This window comes from Palaemon carinicauda, chromosome 42, assembly GCF_036898095.1.
Source record: "Palaemon carinicauda isolate YSFRI2023 chromosome 42, ASM3689809v2, whole genome shotgun sequence".
Lineage (NCBI taxonomy): Eukaryota > Metazoa > Arthropoda > Malacostraca > Decapoda > Palaemonidae > Palaemon > Palaemon carinicauda.
Genome location: NC_090766.1, coordinates 22,257,855 through 22,272,854, shown reverse-complemented (window position 1 = coordinate 22,272,854; position 15,000 = coordinate 22,257,855). Strand labels below are relative to the sequence as shown.

The 15,000-nt window shown below is 37.9% G+C and overlaps 2 protein-coding genes across 4 annotated transcripts in view; one reads left to right on the top strand and one right to left on the bottom strand.

Annotated features, from left to right (window-relative positions):
* Positions 1–15,000, bottom strand: part of LOC137633285 (ras-related protein Rab-33B-like) — a 116,604-nt gene that overhangs the window by 80,509 nt on the left and 21,095 nt on the right. The gene's annotated exons all lie outside the window — the stretch shown is intronic.
* The window catches only part of LOC137633257 (chondroadherin-like), a 48,416-nt gene that overhangs the window by 29,493 nt on the left and 3,923 nt on the right, over positions 1–15,000 (top strand). For both annotated transcript variants that reach the window (XM_068365461.1, XM_068365460.1), the window contains exons 4-9: positions 405–580; positions 1,018–1,148; positions 1,682–1,834; positions 3,076–3,256; positions 5,875–6,014; positions 14,646–14,830. In XM_068365461.1, the coding sequence (XP_068221562.1) occupies positions 405–580; positions 1,018–1,148; positions 1,682–1,834; positions 3,076–3,256; positions 5,875–6,014; positions 14,646–14,830 (966 nt within the window). The remainder of the gene's footprint in view (positions 1–404; positions 581–1,017; positions 1,149–1,681; positions 1,835–3,075; positions 3,257–5,874; positions 6,015–14,645; positions 14,831–15,000) is intronic.

Sequence of the window (15,000 nt, the reverse complement as noted above, 5' to 3'; positions counted from 1 at the left end):
AGGCCTTTAGTGGTTGCTAAGATACGAAGTGGGATGGGTTCTATTACTGGGTCTTCTCCTGTCTAATAATCTCTTAGTGTAATCGTTACTTAATTCAATCAACTTACACTCTCTTAATTTTAATTTGCTCATTTTATATCCAATTCTAACTGATTAGTTGATGTGAAAGGGGAAAAATTAATGCTCAACTCCTACTTACTAGTCATACTACTTAAATTGCCCCATATCCTCTTAAAATGAAGCAAGATTCCCCTTTTTAAAACTCTGTACCCTATTTGAATGAAAAACTTAAATTTGCAAAATACTATAACCACTTAAAGGTGACAAATTTCTCTTCATTGTATCTTATGAGATACAAGTTAAAAGAATGTTTCAATTTTTCTGTTCTGAACTACCCATTCAAGGTTCCAACGGCAGCCCTGGAACATCTCCAGAGTCTATCCTTCTTGAACCTCAACTACAACATGATCAAGATCCTTGGCCAGTCTGCCTTCTCTGGCCTTCGAGGCCTTGAAAGGGTCTCTCTCTACGATAACCAGATGCAACATATTGAGGAAAATGCTTTCTCTGGGACGGGAGAGTGAGTACTAGAACCTCTAAGCACTACTTATTTTTCTGTACTGTATTATTCGATGTACTTCGAGCATTCTAAGTTTCTATTATCAGATCAGGGATTTTCTTGCCATTTATAGTATTGGCAACTGTTAGACGTTTTTTTTTTTTCTTTTTGAAATTAGTCACTTTCTTTCTATAGGACACAATTTTAGGCAATATTTATACTTCGTGAAAGAAAATATTTTTTGGGGGTGGGTGGGTGGGTGGGTGGGGGAATTTGAAACTTTTTAAAGGACGCAATTTTTGGTAACGTTTAAACTTCGTAAAAGAAAAAAAATATTTTTCTAAAGTTGGACACTTTCTTAAGGATTTTTTTTTTATTACTAAAGAGGTCGTACAATTTTTCGCAGTTCGATCATGAAATCTTACCTAATTTCTCAACTGGAAAACTCCCTTTTGCAGTAAACTGATCCGGCTGAACCTCGGCAAGAACCACCTGGAGGATGTCCCTAACTTGCAAGCCCTTTCGAAACTCCAAGTGTTGACTCTCAGCGAAAATAGAATATCAAGAATAAGGGTTGGAGACTTCACAGGCAAGTTCTCAGAACATTCAGTGTTTGAATGAATAAAGAACCAATGTGTGAAATTATAACAAATGATGAATGCTCTCTGACATTTTGTACCAACGAGTTCAGTCATTTCTTTTATCTATACTGTAAATATCTTTAAAAACGATGATTTATTTCTTCTTCATTTACAACAATCATAGTGTCAAAAATGTCTGGAATGTGGAAAATGTTAGCAATTTCCTCAATAATTAACTTTTAATGACACACCACTACATTTATGGTTTTTTTTTTTTTTTTTTTTTTAATAATGACAATAAAAACTTCACCTTTGTCCTAGTTCAAAGATTTTCAATTAGAAACAATATTCTAGTCATGAAATATAGTTTAGTCTAATACGTATAGTGTGATTCTGTGACCGTTATCCACAAATACGTGTTTCTGAAAATAAGAGGGAAGGTCTTCCAGGCAGAGACGCTTCGTGTGAATATAGGATCAGCCTGGAAAACAACAAACGGTAAACAATAAACAGTAAAATTCTCAATTTCCCTCATTCACAGGTCTGAACAAGCTGGACATGCTCATGCTGGAGAACAACAAGATCCGATCATTGGAAGGGAACACTTTCAGCGAACTGACAGCCCTCAACTCTCTCAACATCAAGCACAACGACATCTCTAACATCAGCGAACATGCCTTCGCTGGTTTAGAAGGTCAGAAAAAGAATGATTGAATCTTGGACGGTGGGATTCAGCAGATGCAGGCAGGAGTGGGTTATAGTTTGAATTTAGAATCTACTGATTCGAACAAAACCATTCAGACAAGAGGCTGAAACGGCTTCATTGGAATTAATATATTTAAATTCCAACTTCTGCCTACTACTGCCGAACCATCGCCTCTGTAGGCACAGTGACACATAGGTTCTGTAATAATTCATTTGCATATGATATGATCATTATGAAGTTTGAAATACACGTAAGGCTTGAGTTGGATCCCGATAGGTCTATCTGGATTATGTTTTCACTTTTTAATCAGTTATATATGTTTTGATAAAATAGATGGCAAAAAAAGGGGGGGGGGGATTAGTAGTTCTACAGTGTGTAGGGGAAGGTACACTGACAAGACCATTCTCCCCCAGGAGAAGCTAGAGTTAAGCTACCCTTTTCTTAGTCTGGATGTTATCGAAATCTGGCATTGTTTGCCCTGGGATGAAATTAGAGTCACTCAAATCGTGTGCTCACTCAGCTGAGGGAAGTACTGGCAACCTTTCATAGTGATCCGCACGGATGGCGTGCACAGCCCATCAACAACTTGCCAGAACAGAGGAGTAATGAGATTAAGTTTAATTGCGAGCGAAGCAAGCTACGGACGAGCAAAAACCATTTGAGGAAAGTAATTTAACAACCAGTACAGAATACGTAAGGAAGTCATGGGTTGGCAATACTTGCTGAACTCGTGCTATGATTGGCTCTGAGTTAGTCTCAGGTTAAACCCTTACAGACTTTACTGAAATGCAGCCGGGAACGAATGGACTATTATATATATATATATATATATATAATGGACTATTATATATATATATATATATATATATATATATATATATATATATATATATATATATAATGGACTATTATATATATATATATATATATATATTTACATATATATATTTATATATACATTATATATAATATATATACATATTATATATATACATATATATATATATATATATATATATATATATATATATATATATATATATTTACATTATTTACATATATATATATATATATATATATATATATATATATATATATATATATATATATATATATATATATATATATATATATATATATAAAATGCATGTATGTATACTATAAATCGAATCAAACGAGCACGATGCTGGTCTTCCCTCTCTTCTCCTGAATCTCTTTCTCCTCCCCAGACCACCTGGAATGGCTGGAACTAGGGCACAACCGCCTGACCGGCATCCCATCCCACGCCTTACGAACCCTACAGAATCTCCGTCAGTTAGATCTCGACTCCAATAGAATCGTCAACGTCCCAGAGGACGCCTTTGAGGGCTACGGTGGAAGCATCAAGTTCATGATGTTGAGCAGAAATAAGTATGTGCCTTTTAAGTATGTGTTTTTATGTTTACATAAGAATGTGCAATGTAGGGGATTCAACATAGCGGTATATATTTTTACGTGAATAGCAAAATATGTAACTATTTCTAAATATGATTCTGGTCAAGATTTTAAGAGATTAAAGCCCTTGGGCATATAGCATTATGCTTTTCAAACAAGGGTTGTAGGTTGGCAAGTAATAATAACAATAATAATAATAATAATAATAATAATAATAATAATAATAATGATAATAATAATAATAACAACAACAACATTAATAATAATAATAATAATAATAATAATAATAATAATAATAATAATAATGACCCTTAGCATTTATATTTATATATCTTGATTATTTTTCAGTTCATGCATAAAGTCATATTAAGTCATCCATACAGATTATTTAGAGTACGTGGTACAAAATCACCTCTCTGCGAAAACCTCTAAATATGTTCAAAGCATAACCCTTAAAATATAGTCATTAATAGACAGAGTCACTGACCGATCCATTTCAAATTTATATCTAGTTTTGTCAGTCGGTGCAAGTCTTCTTTCCCAGTGACGTTTATTGATAGTCAAGGAATCAATTTTGTTATGTATACTAATGATTATATGGCAATGCATAGTGAACTAAGCTTTATATGCGAGAGGTGTATTTTTTGTGCGCCATTAAAGAAAAGTGCGTTGACATGAATGGCTGCATAATATTTATGAATAAGTCACCCACAAAATACAGTTTTCTATGATATGAAAAAGGCTATATTTTCTTATTCATTTTAAGGGAAACCTTATCTAAATGGATTCGTAATGATTTTACGAGATTGGATCATGCAGTTTTTTTTTTCTTTTTGTAAAATCGATCTTATGCCAAAAAAGTAAAATACAACAAGTAGATTAACTGTGAAATTTACATTTTGAGTTTTTAATTTTCTTTTTAAACCATTTATCAACTCGAGTAAAGAAAATTAAAAGCTGCTAACATGACGATTGGGCGAGAATAAAAACAGGATTTATCATAATGTAAATTTTTTTATACAATTTAGGAAACTTTCCCATTCATTTTGTCAGATGGTTCTTGATACAAAAGAAGTACCCTTATTAAAAAGCCTTTATAGAAAAGGGAATAGGTAATGGCAATATGAAAGCATTGAGCGTCCCTGAATGCTGCAAAATGCTTAGCAGCAATAGGAAATAAGCTTTTCGTATAAAATACGCAGTCTGATGCTCTACGATTTGTTGTTTCTGGGAGCTAAGATGACAATTAAGATTGGAGAGCTCGGTTTCCTTATCAGCTTTCTAACATAACATTTTGACTGTTTAATAAAAATGCTTAGAAAATTCATGAGTGGACGAAACAAGTTTATGGTGACATTTGCAATTGTTGTGAGTTTAGTAAATGATTATGAAATTTGTTTTATTTACATAGGCTAAACATAATGGCGACAACCTGTAATGTGAAAGCACCCAAATATGATCTAAGGAGAAAATGTCCCTCATCGTTGCAATGCAGCTCGAAAGATTTAAAAAAAAAAAATCTCAAAAAAGATCTTATCATGACATTACTACAGAATAAAGTCACGCTCATTTAGAGGACCCTCATGCCACAGCTTAAAATGGAATTTTGAGTTTTGAGAAGTTTTAACCCTGACGAAAAATCTCTTTGAAAAAAAACCAGTAATGAGTTTTGATATCACCAATTTGACATCAGAAGAAGAACCGAGTTTACAACAGGTTAGGAAATCTTCCCCAAAACCAAAAGAAAACATCAGATCGAGCGTAACTTATGGTGATTTATTTTATCTTTATTGTTGACATCGACTGTGAGAAAATAAGTTGTATTATATTTAAGTCCTGAAACATTACTAAAATAATATATGCCCTTTAAAGTTGTGATATCCCATTGGAAACGTCCTTGCCTGATGATTGGATGAACTGGGGTTCAACTCATGATGAAGCTCAATGGTTTCTTGTATCGTCCGCAACCTCATTATCCTTGTGGGCTAAGGATGGAGTTTGGGGGAGTCTATAGGCTTACCTGATGAGTTATCACCTGCCATTGGCTGGCCCTAGCTTGGGTGGAGTGGAGGACTGGGCACTGACCATTTATATATATATATATATATATATATATATATATATATATATATATATATATACATGGTCAGTTTCTATGGCATTGTTACTGTCTCTTGCCTCTGTCATTAACGAGCGACCCTTTAAGCCTTTGTGCACCAGTTCATGTTTAAAAACAATGGCCTTAAAGATTAACATGGTCCAATGCAGCACTAAAGTACAGATCGATCATATGAACTTCATGACCACAATCAAGGAATTTCTATACAATAATTAAGTTGCAAGATCATGGCCACCAATGTAAGTGATATAAAAACAATTCCTGGGTTGAGATTGCTGAAAATCTGATCCTGGTAAAAAGAAACTATGTGAAAGGGTAAAAACAATACACCTAAATGAGAATAAAATCTTCTGAACCTTGCGAAAGCCTAATTCAAGTTTACTTTTCAGCAGCATAAAAAGTTCATTTCAGCAGCATAAAAAGTTCAAAATTAGGTACCCAAACTAATTCCTCTCTTCTTTTATGACTCACACAGCATCAAAGACATTCCACCGATGACCTTCTTTGACCTACATTCCCTAGAATGGCTTAAACTATCGCACAATGACCTGAGCACTCTGACAGAGGATACAGTGCTACCCATCCTTGACACTCTAACCATGATTGATGTTTCCAGTAAGTATACAATTTGTTTACTGTAAGAATAAGTTACTAGGTAAGTAATGCCTGCAAGTGCGGGATGTGAAAGTTTCTATATAAGTAATGCCACTAAGTAACGGATGCCATATTGATAATTGCATGTAAGAGGGAGTTGCCATATGAGTAATGCCTGCAAGTAAGGGATGTCAAATTGATCACTGTCTGTAGGAGGGAGTTGCCATATGAGTAATGCCTGCAAGTAAGGGATGTCAAATTGATCACTGTCTGTAGGAGGGAGTTGCCATAAAAGTAATGCATTTAAGTAAGGGATGTCATATTGATCACTGTCTGTGAGAGGGAGTTGTCGTATAAGTAATGTCTGTAAGTAAGGGATGTCGTATTGATCACTGTCTGTGAGAGGGAGTTGTCGTATAAGTAATGCCTGCAAGTAAGGGATGTCGTATTGATCACTGTCTGTGAGAGGGAGTTGTCGTATAAGTAATGCCTGCAAGTAAGAGATGTCGTATTGATAACTGTCTGTGAGAGGGAGTTGTCGTATAAGTAATGCCTGCAAGTAAGAGATGTCGTATTGATCACTGTCTGTGAGTGGGAGTTGTCGTATAAGTAATGCCTGTTAGTAAGGGATGTCGTATTGATCACTGTCTGTGAGAGGGAGTTGTCGTATAAGTAATGCCTGCAAGTAAGGGATGTCGTATTGATCACTGTCTGTGAGAGGGAGTTGTCGTATAAGTAATGCCTGCAAGTAAGGGATGTCGTATTGATCACTGTCTGTGAGAGGGAGTTGTCGTACAAGTAATGTCTGTAAGTAAGGGATGTCGTATTGATCACTGTCTGTGAGAAGGAGTTGTCGTATAAGTAATGCCTGCAAGTAAGGGATGTCGTATTGATCACTGTCTGTGAGATAGAGTTGTCGTATAAGCAATGCCTGCAAGTAAGGGATGTCATATTGATCACTGTCTGTGAGAGGGAGTTGTCATATAAGTAATGCTTTTAAGTAAGGGATGTCATATTGATCACGATCTGTACGACGGAGTTGTCATATAAGTAATGCCTGCAAGTAAGGGATGTCATATTGATCACTGTCTGTAAGAGGGAGTTGTCATATAAGTAATGCCTGCAAGTAAGGGATGTCATATTGATCACTGTCTGTAAGAGGGAGTTGTCATATAAGTAATGCCTGTAAGTAAGGGATGTCATATTGATCACGATCTGTACAAGGGAGTTGTCATATAAGTAATGCCTGCAAGTAAGGGATGTCATATTGATCACTGTCTGCAAGAGGGAGTTGTCATATAAGTAATGCCTGTAAGTAGGATGTCATACTGATCACGATCTGTAAGAGGGAGTTGTCGTATAAGTAATGCCTGCAAGTAAAAGATGTCATATTGATCACTGTCTGTGAGAGGGAGTTGTCGTATAAGTAATGCCTGTAAGTAATGGATGTCATATTGATCACTGTCTGTGAGAGGGAGTTGTCGTATAAGTAATGCCTGTAAGTAATGGATGTCATATTGATCACTGTCTGTGAGAGGGAGTTGTCGTATAAGTAATGCCTGCAAGTAAGAGATGTCATATTGATCACTGTCTGTAAGAGGGAGTTGTCATATAAGTAATGCCTGTAAGTAATGGATGTCATATTGATCACGATCTGTACAAGGGAGTTGTCATATAAGTAATGCCAGCAAGTAAGAGATGTCATATTGATCACTGTCTGCAAGAGGGAGTTGTCATATAAGTAATGCCTGCAAGTAAGGGATGTCATACTGATCACGATCTGTAAGAGGGAGTTGTCGTATAAGTAATGCCTGCAAGTAAGAGATGTCATATTGATCACTGTCTGCAAGAGGGAGTTGTCATATAAGTAATGCCTGTAAGTAAGGGATGTCATACTGATCATGATCTGTAAGAGGGAGTTGTCGTATAAGTAATGCCTGCAAGTAAGGGATGTCATATTGATCACTGTCTGTGAGAGGAAGTTGTCGTATATGTAATGCCTGCAAGTAAGAGATGTCATATTGATCACTGTCTGCAAGAGGGAGTTGTCATATAAGTAATGCCTGTAAGTAAGGGATGTCATACTGATCATGATCTGTAAGAGGGAGTTGTCGTATAAGTAATGCCTGCAAGTAAGAGATGTCATATTGATCACTGTCTGTGAGAGAGAGTTGTCGTATAAGTAATGCCTGCAAGTAAGAGATGTCATATTGATCACTGTCTGTGAGAGGGAGTTGTCGTATAAGTAATGCATGTAAGTAATGGATGTCATATTGATCACTGTCTGTGAGAGGGAGTTGTCGTATAAGTAATGCCTGCAAGTAAGGGATGTCATACTGATCACTGTCTGTGAGAGGGAGTTGTCGTATAAGTAATGCCTGCAAGTAAGGGATGTCATATTGATCACTGTCTGTGAGAGGAAGTTGTCGTATATGTAATGCCTGCAAGTAAGAGATGTCATATTGATCACTGTCTGCAAGAGGGAGTTGTCATATAAGTAATGCCTGTAAGTAAGGGATGTCATACTGATCATGATCTGTAAGAGGGAGTTGTCGTATAAGTAATGCCTGCAAGTAAGAGATGTCATATTGATCACTGTCTGTGAGAGAGAGTTGTCGTATAAGTAATGCCTGCAAGTAAGAGATGTCATATTGATCACTGTCTGTGAGAGGGAGTTGTCGTATAAGTAATGCATGTAAGTAATGGATGTCATATTGATCACTGTCTGTGAGAGGGAGTTGTCGTATAAGTAATGCCTGCAAGTAAGAGATGTCATATTGATCCTTGTCTGTGAGAGGGAGTTGTCGTATAAGTAATGCCTGCAAGTAAGGGATGTCAAATTGATCACTGTCTGTAGGAGGGAGTTGCCATAAAAGTAATGCATTTAAGTAAGGGATGTCATATTGATCACTGTCTGTGAGAGGGAGTTGTCGTATAAGTAATGTCTGTAAGTAAGGGATGTCGTATTGATCACTGTCTGTGAGAGGGAGTTGTCGTATAAGTAATGCCTGCAAGTAAGGGATGTCGTATTGATCACTGTCTGTGAGAGGGAGTTGTCGTATAAGTAATGCCTGCAAGTAAGAGATGTCGTATTGATAACTGTCTGTGAGAGGGAGTTGTCGTATAAGTAATGCCTGCAAGTAAGAGATGTCGTATTGATCACTGTCTGTGAGTGGGAGTTGTCGTATAAGTAATGCCTGTTAGTAAGGGATGTCGTATTGATCACTGTCAGGGAGAGGGAGTTGTCGTATAAGTAATGCCTGCAAGTAAGGGATGTCGTATTGATCACTGTCTGTGAGAGGGAGTTGTCGTATAAGTAATGCCTGCAAGTAAGGGATGTCGTATTGATCACTGTCTGTGAGAGGGAGTTGTCGTACAAGTAATGTCTGTAAGTAAGGGATGTCGTATTGATCACTGTCTGTGAGAAGGAGTTGTCGTATAAGTAATGCCTGCAAGTAAGGGATGTCGTATTGATCACTGTCTGTGAGATAGAGTTGTCGTATAAGCAATGCCTGCAAGTAAGGGATGTCATATTGATCACTGTCTGTGAGAGGGAGTTGTCATATAAGTAATGCTTTTAAGTAAGGGATGTCATATTGATCACGATCTGTACGACGGAGTTGTCATATAAGTAATGCCTGCAAGTAAGGGATGTCATATTGATCACTGTCTGTAAGAGGGAGTTGTCATATAAGTAATGCCTGCAAGTAAGGGATGTCATATTGATCACTGTCTGTAAGAGGGAGTTGTCATATAAGTAATGCCTGTAAGTAAGGGATGTCATATTGATCACGATCTGTACAAGGGAGTTGTCATATAAGTAATGCCTGCAAGTAAGGGATGTCATATTGATCACTGTCTGCAAGAGGGAGTTGTCATATAAGTAATGCCTGTAAGTAGGATGTCATACTGATCACGATCTGTAAGAGGGAGTTGTCGTATAAGTAATGCCTGCAAGTAAAAGATGTCATATTGATCACTGTCTGTGAGAGGGAGTTGTCGTATAAGTAATGCCTGTAAGTAATGGATGTCATATTGATCACTGTCTGTGAGAGGGAGTTGTCGTATAAGTAATGCCTGTAAGTAATGGATGTCATATTGATCACTGTCTGTGAGAGGGAGTTGTCGTATAAGTAATGCCTGCAAGTAAGAGATGTCATATTGATCACTGTCTGTAAGAGGGAGTTGTCATATAAGTAATGCCTGTAAGTAATGGATGTCATATTGATCACGATCTGTACAAGGGAGTTGTCATATAAGTAATGCCAGCAAGTAAGAGATGTCATATTGATCACTGTCTGCAAGAGGGAGTTGTCATATAAGTAATGCCTGCAAGTAAGGGATGTCATACTGATCACGATCTGTAAGAGGGAGTTGTCGTATAAGTAATGCCTGCAAGTAAGAGATGTCATATTGATCACTGTCTGCAAGAGGGAGTTGTCATATAAGTAATGCCTGTAAATAAGGGATGTCATACTGATCATGATCTGTAAGAGGGAGTTGTCGTATAAGTAATGCCTGCAAGTAAGGGATGTCATATTGATCACTGTCTGTGAGAGGAAGTTGTCGTATATGTAATGCCTGCAAGTAAGAGATGTCATATTGATCACTGTCTGCAAGAGGGAGTTGTCATATAAGTAATGCCTGTAAGTAAGGGATGTCATACTGATCATGATCTGTAAGAGGGAGTTGTCGTATAAGTAATGCCTGCAAGTAAGAGATGTCATATTGATCACTGTCTGTGAGAGAGAGTTGTCGTATAAGTAATGCCTGCAAGTAAGAGATGTCATATTGATCACTGTCTGTGAGAGGGAGTTGTCGTATAAGTAATGCATGTAAGTAATGGATGTCATATTGATCACTGTCTGTGAGAGGGAGTTGTCGTATAAGTAATGCCTGCAAGTAAGAGATGTCATATTGATCCTTGTCTGTGAGAGGGAGTTGTCGTATAAGTAATGCCTGCAAGTAAGGGATGTCATATTGATCACTGTCTGTGAGAGGGAGTTGTCGTATAAGTAATGCCTGCAAGTAAGGGATGTCATATTGATCACTGTCTGTGAGAGGGAGTTGTCGTATAAGTAATGCCTGCAAGTAAGGGATGTCATACTGATCACGATCTGTACGAGGGAGTTGTCATATACGTAATGCCTGCAAGTAAGAGATGTCATATTGATCACTGTCTGTGAGAGGGAGTTGTCGTATAAGTAATGCCTGTAAGTAATGGATGTCATATTGATCACTGTCTGTGAGAGGGAGTTGTCGTATAAGTAATGCCTGCAAGTAAGGGATGTCATACTGATCACTGTCTGTAAGAGGGAGTTGTCGTATACGTAATGCCAGCAAGTAAGGGATGTCATATTGATCACTGTCTGTGAGAGGGAGTTGTCATATAAGTAATGCCTGTAAGTAAGGGATGTCATACTGATCACTGTCTGTGAGAGGGAGTTGTCGTATAAGTAATGCCTGTAAGTAAGGGAGGTCATACTGATCACGATCTGTAAGAGGGAGTCACGGTCTGTGAGAGGGAGTTGTCGTATAAGTAATGCCTGCAAGTAAGGGATGTCGTAATGATCACGGTCTGCGAGAGGGAGTTGTCGTATAAGTAACGCCTGCAAGTAAGGGATGTCGTACTGATCACGGTCTGCGAGAGGGAGTTGTCGTATAAGTAACGCCTGCAAGTAAGGGATGTCGTACTGATCACGGTCTGCGAGAGGGAGTTGTCGTATAAGTAACGCCTGCAAGTAAGGGATGTCGTACTGATCACGGTCTGCGAGAGGGAGTTGTCGTATAAGTAACGCCTGCAAGTAAGGGATGTCGTACTGATCACGGTCTGCGAGAGGGAGTTGTCGTATAAGTAACGCCTGCAAGTAAGGGATGTCGTACTGATCACTGTCTGTGAGTGGGAGTTGTCGTATAAGTAATGCAGGGAGTTGTCATATAAGTAATGCCTGCAAGTAAGGGATGTCGTATTGATCACTGTCTGTGAGAGGGAGTTGTCATATAAGTAATGCCTGTAAGTAAGGGATGTCATATTGATCACGATCTGTACGACGGAGTTGTCATATAAGTAATGCCTGTGAGTAAGGGATGTCATATTGATCACGATCTGTACGAGGGAGTTGTCATATAAGTAATGCCTGCAAGTAAGGGATGTCGTATTGATCACTGTCTGAGAGAGGGAGTTGTCATATAAGTAATGCCTGCAAGTAAGGGATGTCAAATTGATCACTGTCTGTGAGAGGGAGTTGTCATATAAGTAATGCCTGCAAGTAAGGGATGTCATATTGATCACTGTCTGTGAGAGGGAGTTGTCATATAAGTAATGCCTGCAAGTAAGGGATGTCATATTGATCACTGTCTGAGAGAGGGAGTTGTCATATAAGTAATGCCTGCAAGTAAGGGATGTCATATTGATCACTGTCTGTGAGAGGGAGTTGTCATATAAGTAATGCCTGCAAGTAAGGGATGTCAAATTGATCACTGTCTGTGAGAGGGAGTTGTCATATAAGTAATGCCTGCAAGTAAGGGATGTCATATTGATCACTGTCTGTGAGAGGGAGTTGTCATATAAGTAATGCCTGCAAGTAAGGGATGTCATATTGATCACTGTCTGTGAGAGGGAGTTGTCATATAAGTTATGCCTGCAAGTAAGGGATGTCAAATTGATCACTGTCTGTGAGAGGGAGTTGTCATATAAGTAATGCCTGCAAGTAAGGGATGTCGTATTGATCACTGTCTGTGAGAGGGAGTTGTCATATAAGTAATGCCTGCAAGTAAGGGATGTCATGTTGATCACTGTCTGTGAGAGGGAGTTGTCATATAAGTAATGCCTACAAGTAAGGGATGTCATATTGATCACTGTCTGTAAGAGGGAGTTGTCATATAAGTAATGCCTGCAAGTAAGGGATGTCATATTGATCACTGTCTGTGAGAGGGAGTTGTCATATAAGTAATGCCTGCAAGTAAGGGATGTCAAATTGATCACTGTCTGTAAGAGGGAGTTGTCATACAAGTAATGCCTGTAAGTAAGGGATGTCATATTGATCACGATCTGTACGAGGGAGTTGTCATATAAGTAATGCCCGCAAGTAAGGGATGTTATATTGATCACTGTTTGTAAGAGGGAGTTGTCATACAAGTAATGCCTGCAAGTAAGGGATGTCGTATTGATCACTGTCTGTGAGAGGGAGTTGTCGTATAAGTAATGCCTGCAAGTAAGGGATGTCATATTGATCACTGTCTATGAGAGGGAGTTGTCATATAAGTAATGCCTGCAAGTAAGGGATGTCATATTGATCACTGTCTATGAGAGGGAGTTGTCATATAAGTAATGCCTGCAAGTAAGGGATGTCAAATTGATCACTGTCTGTAAGAGGGAGTTGTCATATAAGTAATGCCTGTAAGTAAGGGATGTCATATTGATCACGATCTGTACGAGCGAGTTGTCATATAAGTAATGCCTGGAAGTAAGGGATGTCATATTGATCACTGTCTGTAAGAGGGAGTTGTCATATAAGTAATGCCTGTAAGTAATGGATGTCATATTGATCACGATCTGTACGAGGGAGTTGTCATATAAGTAATGCCTGCAAGTAAGGGATGTTATATTGATCACTGTCTGTAAGAGGGAGTCGCTATATAAGTAATGCCTGCAAGTAAGGGATGTCATATTGATCACTGTCTGTGAGAGGGAGTTGTTATATGAGTAATGCCTGTAAGTAAGGGATGTTATATTGATCACGATTGTCTGGTAACACACTACCCTGTTCCTTTAATTGTCTGGTAATAGACTACCCTGTTCCTTTATTTGTCTAATAATACACTACGCAGTCCTTTAATTGTCTATTAATACACTACCCAGTTCCTTTAATTGTCTATTAATACTCTTCTCTGTTCTTTATTTGTCTAGTAATACACTACCCAGTTCCTTTATTTGCCTAGTAATACACTACTCTGTTCCTTTATTTATCTGTTAATACACTACCCTGTTCTTTATTTGCCTAGTAATACAATACTTTGTTTCCTTTATTTGTCTAGTCATAGACTACCCCGTTCCTTTATTTGTCTAGTAATACACTACCCCATTCCTATAATTTTCTCTTAGTACACTACCCAGTTCCTTTGACTGTCTGGTAATACACTACTAGTCTAGTAATACCTGTTCCTTTATTTGCCTAATAATACACTAACCCATTCCTTTATTTGTCTCGTAATACACTACCACGTTCCTTTATTTATCTAGTAATACACTACCCCGTTCCTTTATTTGTCTCGTAATACACTACCAGGTTCCTTTATTTGTCACTTCATACACTATCCGTTCCTTTAATTGTCTAGTAATACACTACCCAGTTCCTTTATTTGTCTAGTAAGGCACTACCCCATTCCTTTAATTGTCTAGTAATGCACTATCCCGTTCTTTTAATTGTCTAGTAATACACTACCCCATTCCTTTGATTGCCTAGTAATGCACTATTCTGTTCTTTTATTTGTCTCGTAATACACTAACCAGTTCCTTTAATTTTCTAGTAATGCAATAGCACATTCCTTTGTCCGGTAATACACTAACCCATTTCTTTATCTAGTAATACACTACCCTATTCCTTTATTTGTCTATTCATACACTACCCCAATCCTCTGTTGCATCACCAGACAACCCTCTCGTGTGCACATGCGAGCTGATGTGGCTTAGATCCTGGCTGAGGGACTTCACAGAAAGGGAGACCTACAAATCGTTTGCCCAGCACAACTGCATACGCTCAAACGGACAGACTGAAGACGTCATGGAACTCAGTGTTAAAGAGCTCGGCTGTCCGGAGTATATCTCACACACAAAGGTGATGTATAAACTGTAACGTTTCATGAAATTCTATTGCTATATTCATACAGTGCTGTAAGAAACAGTCTCTCTCACTCGCGCTATCTGTCTACAAACTGTAACGTTACACGAAATTTTATTACTATACTTATACAGTGCATTATAAAACCATGTATCTATTTAGATTTC